General features: G+C 36.4%; 2 protein-coding genes across 2 annotated transcripts; both read left to right on the top strand.

The window, feature by feature from the left end:
* The first annotated feature begins 679 nt into the window (after positions 1-679).
* On the top strand, positions 680-1,801 carry LOC130948265 (uncharacterized). Its single transcript, XM_057876975.1, has one exon. The coding sequence runs from the start codon at positions 680-682 to the stop codon at positions 1,799-1,801; it is 1,122 nt and encodes a 373-aa protein (XP_057732958.1).
* A 1,612-nt stretch (positions 1,802-3,413) lies between these two features.
* Positions 3,414-6,773, top strand: LOC130947324 (uncharacterized). The gene is made up of 2 exons (XM_057875993.1): positions 3,414-4,431; positions 6,696-6,773. The coding sequence occupies exons 1-2, from the start codon at positions 3,920-3,922 to the stop codon at positions 6,709-6,711; spliced, it is 528 nt and encodes a 175-aa protein (XP_057731976.1). The 5' UTR covers positions 3,414-3,919; the 3' UTR covers positions 6,712-6,773.
* The last annotated feature ends 636 nt before the right edge of the window (positions 6,774-7,409 follow it).

Raw genomic sequence — 7,409 nt, 5'->3', positions numbered from 1 at the left:
AAAAGTATAGGGTACCAACATATTATCTGCCAACTTCTGCCAACTCTTATTTATATTTGTGTTTCATGGAAGTGTGTTTGTAGATGTGTCTAATAATTAATATATTTTAAATATATATATAAAGAGACACATCCAGAAAATATATCTATAAAGACACTTCTATTAAACACAGTTATAAAAAAAACATTTTTATTAGACACATCCATGAACACACTTCCATGAAACACAATTATAAATAAGAGTTGGCAGAAGTTGGCAGATATGCTGTTGATAACATAGCGAAACTGTTATTTTTATGATTTATTTATTATCATAACAACAATAGTGGCCTTAACCTACAAGAGTCAACCATATTTCAGAGGTCAACATATTATAGTTTACTGCTAGAGACAAGGTGCAAGTTGCAAGCTTAAAAAAATGGCACATGAAAAAGACACATACATATATTTAAATACCTAAAAGGAATGAATATGAAATTCACCATGCCTTTAAAGAAACCACACTTAAAAGAGTTAACATAATGATTTTGGTTAATTAAGAAACAGAAAATCAAAGACTTGGGAGCTTGACTTAACTAGATTGCAAAACAAGTAAAGGGGTCATTCCTATTCTTTTCTTATTGCTTTCCCTTCATAAGCAAAACAGTGAACCCTATGTTCTTCATTTGTCTTCTCATATAATGGACACTGAGGAAGAACATGTTGTGCCCCCTTGGTTAGAACAAAACTGGGAACGACTAGAAGAAGTGAGGAAGAAATTAACTGGTGGAGCAGTTAACAAAGGTTCAAGGCCTAAAATACAAAAAATTCCTCTGTACTTGGCTGAAAGGGTGGAGTTTAGAAGATATTATGAACCACAACTAATATCTTTTGGTCTATATCATCTATCAAAACAACAACTGCTTCAAGGGAAGCCATATAAGGATTTATGGACAGCAATGTATCTTCAGCATACTAATCAACGAGTGAGGGACTTACATTTCAGAATTCTTCAACACGATTGGAGGCCGTTTTATCAATATGTTGAATTATCCAGAGACAGAGATACCCAGGAAACAATTTCTGTATACGGCAATCCCAGAAGCAAAGATGACTTTGTTGCAGGTGTGCTGGTATTGGATGGATGCTCTGTACTTGAATTGCTCGAAAAATCAGACTGCTCAGTTGATTCAGAGCAAGAGCTAAAGATTAGCATTGACAAGCTTGTGAGGGTGCACCAAGATCTGCTTGTCATGGACAACCAAATTCCTTTCCAAGTTCTCAGGCTCTTGTGTCAGGATGAAGCCAGGCTCAAAAAATGCCTCCAAAACTTCCTTCGAGTTCATGGTATTGAGGCAACACCCAAGCTTGGCAAAGGGAAACTATGTTTTGGAATGGAAAAGGAGAATAACGGCACACAAAGTGGACAACAAGAAGTGCAAGAGATTGAGGTAATTGTCCAGGGAGATGACCAACAAGACAAAGATGAAGACAAAGACGAGCCAATCCATCTTTTAGATTATCTGCGGAAGGCCTTATTGATGAGAGACTGCAACACAATCCATAAGGAGATCGTGATCAAGATCAAGAGGAGATCACTGCACCTCAGAAAGTATAGGATTGGGACCATACAGGAGCTCAAGGCAGCAGGGATTGGTGTGAGAAAAGATTCCCACAACAACTCGGTGTACCCCAGCTTCAAAGATGGGATGCTGCAGCTTCCTGAACTCATTGTAGATGGCTCAACACCTCATATATTCTTCAACCTAGTAGCCTATGAGATGTGTCCTGATTTTCACAACAACTTCGAGATCAGTTCATGAGCTCTCTCATCGACCAGCCGGAGGATGTCAAGGAGCTGAGAATGGCTGACATAATTATCAATGAACTTGCAAGTGACAAAGAAGTAGCAGATCTGTTTAATAAGATGGACACCATTCTTGTGCCTGAGACACCATTGTTCGCCCACATTAGAGACCAAATCCATTCACATTTTGAGTCCAAAAGAGGCAGGATCACAATGCTGTCTTGGATGGGAGAGGCCTCTAACACCTTTTTTCGCTCGCCTTGGACCATCGTCGCCTTGCTTGCTGCCACTCTTGGTCTTGTTCTTACATTTATCCAAACATGGTTTGCTGTCCACCCTAAAGCTTCATAAGTCATAACATGTCTTGTTCGGTGTGCTTCATGATGAATAAAACACTACTCATCAGTATGTGAGCTGGAATCTGCTTCTCTTATGTTTATTGTTGTCATGTTAAAATCCATAGTTTGTTTTTGTTTCTAATTTTCATGTCTTTTTGTTCAATGATTATCTGCAAGGTTTTGATTATTGTTCAATGATTTCAGTTATATTTAACAAACACAAAATCAAACACTTTAAGCTTGACTTAGTTAGATTGCAAAACAAGTAAAGGGATAAGTGGTTTCTTAACACGGTATCAGAATCTCGAAAAATCTAGAATTCAATCTATGCTATCCCAAAAAAAGAAGAATAGCATAAGATAAATAAAATAAGAAAAGGAGATCTATACATGTTGAGTTAAGAAATTAACTAACTCAATTAATGATGACAAATATTGATCTAGTGAGTTAAACACCCAATTAGTTTTTAATTGTTTTGATTAATATTGCAGGTCAAACTTACAACAATAGCAGCCCAATGAGATAGAGTAATTGAAACAAAGATTTTTAGTGAGTTCTCTAGCTAACAAAGCCCAAAAATAATAAAGCAAAGAATTCAGCTGAGCCATATGGAACATATATCCAACCCAAATCAAAGCAATCTAAGTTAAGTCAGAGGATAAATGTGCTTTATTTTCATTTGCATTCTACAAGTCAAATCAAATCAAATATTACACACTTAGGGTGACTCCACCTCTAAGGTAGCCCTTTCCTCTACTGTGCTCGTACGGTATAACAGATCCAACGTATGACCTACACGTTGGGCTAGCAACGCTCCTGCTAGCTGAGGTCTGAGTTAGATGCAACTAAATTAACGTCATAACTGCTGTTAATTACGATTTTCAGCTCGTTATTCATGTTGTTCAGATTCTCCGTTGTCTATCTAGCAAAGCCGAATTTTAATATAATGTATTTAAAAAAAAAAGTATTGGCTGGTAATTAAAATATTGAATGGAGTTGATTACTAGTTGCAAGTTGATTGATTGAACATAAAGTTCACATGGTAATTTCTTAGAAGATGGATGACAAGGGATCCAAAGCTTGTGGCATGCTTCAATTAAAAACACAAAATCAAAGACTTTGCGGGTGCTTGACTTAGAAAGCAAAATGAACAGAAACATCATTGGTTTATGGAGTTCTCATTCCATATTTTAATGGCAGATCAGATGTATCCTAGTTAGTTCTAATTAGAACTAATCTCTGTTTTCTTGTGTGCTTCCAAGAATGGATTTCCAAGAAGAACAGGATAGTTCTTGGGAATTCCAAAAAGAGAACACGGACGATTGGTTCGTAGGAAGAGTGAATTACATAAAATATCACAGGAAGCACTCAAGCAGAGATGTTAACAAAGTTTCAGATTCAAGTCCTAAAATACACAGAATTCCACAGTACATGGCTGAAAGGCTGGAGTTTAGAAAATATTATGAGCCACAAATCATCTCAATCGGTCCAATTCATCTAGCCAAAATAGATACACTTCAAGGAAAGCCATATAAGGATACATGGACAGCAATGTATCTGGAGGATACTGATCCGAAGGAATTTTATGAGTGGATTTTTGTTCACAATTCAGAAAAAACACGCCACGCGGACCACCTTTACCGGGAAGACTTTCGATGCTTCACCTTGAATACTCCTTAAACCAGACCAATTAAACCATCGGTTTGGGAGCTCTCGACAATCGGGGAGGAATTAAATGAGAGAACATAAGATGAGAAGACACCACATCCAACTCAGAACCTTAAGGTGTCAAGTTAATGGGTCTCTCATCTTTTAAACTCCTCACTCTTCCATGCTTTCTTAGATGTGGGACTAACTTCAACACTCCTCACACTTGCAACACTAACACAAAACTCACAGTGGATGGCTCAACGGCTCATATCTTCCTCAACCTTGTAGCCTATGAGATGTGTCCTGATTTTCGAAACCACTTCGAGATCAGCTCATTTTTAGTCTTCATGAGCTCCCTCATTGATCAGCCGGAGGATGTGAAGGAACTCAGATTAGCTGACATAATTATCAATGAACTTGCCAGTGACAAGGAAGTAGCAGATCTGTTTAATAAGATGGACAGCATTCTTGTGCCTGAGACACCATTGTTTGCCCACGTTAGAGACCAGATCGATTCACATTTTAAGTCCAAACGAGGCAGGATCACAATGCTATCTTGGATGGGAGAGGCCTCTAACACCTTTTTTCGCTCGCCATGGACCATCATCGCCTTGCTTGCTGCCACTCTTGGTCTTGTTCTTACATTCATCCAAACATGGTTTGCTATCCACCCTAAAGCTTCATAAGTCATAACATCACCATTAAGAAAAAATTGTTATATTATCTTCTTACTTATCACTTTCTCTTTTTTAATATTCCGTGTGCTTGATCATGACTCTGCTTTTCTTATGTTTGTTGTTGTCATGTTAAAATTCATAGTCTCTAAAAATACAAGCAGACATCAGCCATGTTGGCCCTTTTGTCAACTAAAATTCTGTCATCATTATATTCATTGAGTTGCTTTACATATCATGAGTTTCTATGGTTTGGATTTGTATTAGTAGTTACTCCCATATTTGCCATAACTTGGTAAATTACTGAGTATGCTCAAGAATTCAAGATGCTACAAAGAAAAATTTCAAAGAATATTGACAATAGAATAGTAAACAACAAAGGTAACTGAAATGACATACATTCCAAACCGGCAACACAAAATGTCTAGCATACTACACAGACATCACTTCATCAAATTCAAATCAATACCTGCACAAGCCATAACAATCTCAATTCTCAAACACTTGACAATGGAAGAGAGAGGGAGAAACCTATTTTCAAGTAAAGCCAAATTCACATTAGACCAACTCCATCCTAACTTCACAACTTGTATTTGATATATCACCAACTTCCCTTTTTTTTTCTTTCCTTTATTAGAGCATCATTCACCGCTATTCTCTTTCAAGTCATGTTTTGATTCTTTTACCTCCAAGATTAAGTCTGAACCGTCATCTTCAGCCGCAGATTTTGGATCACTGTTTTCTACGGCTGGATGGCTTTTGTAGTCACATGCGTTGCACCATCAGGTATCAACTTAGCAAAACCAAAATCAGCAACCCGGGCCTGGAAATCCGAGTCTAGCAAAACGTTGCTTGCCTTGATATCCCGGTGGATGATATGCGGCGTTGCTTGGTGGTGAAGATATCTGAAAGTTATAATATTTAGGATTAAACAATAATATAAGGTATAACTATGTTTTTAATCCCTATAAATGTGTTATTTTTATTTTTGCCCACCTAAAATTTTTACTTTGCTCTTGGAACCTCCTTCTCTATTATTAACTTAGTTATCACTCTCATGATATCATCTAGAGTCAATGTTAAATTGCCATATTATAAAGACTCATAAATTCTGCAAATGTTTGAAGATATTAAGACCAAAGCTTTTGATATAATAATCAAAATTATGTAGTGACATGGACTAAAATATTTTCATCAGAGATTCATGCATCATTGGCTCTTCAAAATGCTGATAACATTTTCTATTCTATAAATCACATTATAAAGTCAAATCAAATCCTACAAGTGCTAAGAATCTGCTAAGGCACTCAAATAAAAAATGCCTATCATTCAAGACTCATCTGGTATCATAATACAAAACAAAGTCTAGTCACATTGAAGGATTGCTTCAATGGAAAAATAGGTTCAGCCAAAAGGGGGTTTCTCAGTTTCTAAATCCATGCACTTCAAATCCTAATACGATTGAGAGGGAAAAAAAATTATTCTTTGCATGTCCCTCAAAATCTGATCCTTTCATCCATGAAAGAATGATCTTTACTTATTGTGATGTAAGATTGATGCATGAAATTTTATAAAGCAAAGTCCATGGATAAAGCAACAAGTCAGACAATTAGATCATCATACATGAGATTGCTGCGAAATTACTATACAAGTAACAAATTCACAGCATGAGTTGGCAACCACAATTAACACTGCCAAACCAAGATTCACATTCACCACAATAAGAAGGCACATATTGCATGAACTTTTTGACAAAATAATAACAACAATGAGAACAACAACAACAACAACAATAATAAAAAAGAATGTAGTCCTTACTTGCGATCCGTCCCAAAGTTGGCCCCAATACACACCGCCAAAGCCCCCTTCTCCAAGCTTGTTATCATAGTTAAAATTATTTGTAGCAGACTGTAGTTCCTTCAAAGGAAACACACGCCACGTCGCGTGTTCTTTCCCTCGTTTCTTGCTGCACAATAAGAGACTCCAACATCAATAATCCACCGAAAGAAATTATGTACTCCAAGAATTCTCCGGATTAATGAAACAAGCACCTTCTGTGCCCAGAAACAGAACCAGAACATTTAATCATTGTATATATGGTCAATTCACTCATTAGAGTAACACTCAAAAGTCAAACACATATTGCATGCTGAAGATCATGCTTATCAATTAAAATTAACAGTAACTTTTTATATCCTATTTGGGAGGTTTAACCTGTATAATTTATCATTAGCTGTACTCTTTTCAGGAGAATTTGTTGCTAAAGGAGCAAATCCAGGTGCTGATTAAGGAAAGAAATTCTTTCAAAAATGCGTTTAAAATCCAGCATGAGCGTTTTTCTGATTACGATGAAAAGAACCAAGAGTTGCAGAATTTGAAGCAGTTACTGTCTCAGTATCAAGAACAGATCAGAACTCTTGAGGTCAGTATCAACTTTATCTCTGTTTCACACTAGGCTTACAGTTCTCTATTGGGAAAATGTTTTGCAATAATCTCATTATTTGATTTAAATTTCTCCTTGATAACATGCATTTGTATATTCCAATATAACCTTGTCAGTTTTACCATTGTCTTAAATCTCCCATAACTTATTTCATTATTTTAAAATAACTATCTATACTTATAAAACTACACACATTAGTAGTAAATTGCAGGTCCTTTAATGCATACTGATGTTGAGTTACATGGTTTTGTTGGCAGGTGAACAACTATGCTTTGGCAATGCATTTGAAGCAAGCTCAACAGAGCAACCACTTTCCAGGGCATTTCCCTCCTGATGTCTTCTAATTGCACAATGCAAATATTAGGAATATGTCATAATAAAGCTAGCAAAGTAGCTGAATTTTTTAGTTGGGTCTAAGGTTCTGTCATTATTAGTTTCTGAGGGGGAAGGTAGGAATTGCATTCCACAAAAAAGTTATTCTTTACAAAATACAGAGAATTAAGTGGTATGTAAAGATGC

The sequence above is a fragment of the Arachis stenosperma genome, chromosome 9, assembly GCF_014773155.1.
Source record: "Arachis stenosperma cultivar V10309 chromosome 9, arast.V10309.gnm1.PFL2, whole genome shotgun sequence".
Classification (NCBI taxonomy): Eukaryota; Viridiplantae; Streptophyta; class Magnoliopsida; order Fabales; family Fabaceae; genus Arachis; species Arachis stenosperma.
Note: the sequence above shows the minus strand (reverse complement) of the source record. Positions and strands in the feature narration are given on the sequence as shown.

Coding starts and splice junctions, on each gene's coding strand:
- LOC130948265 (XM_057876975.1), top strand. CDS start 680: ATGGACACTGAGGAAGAACATGTTGTGCCCCCTTGGTTAGAACAAAAC.
- LOC130947324 (XM_057875993.1), top strand. CDS start 3,920: ATGGGTCTCTCATCTTTTAAACTCCTCACTCTTCCATGCTTTCTTAGA.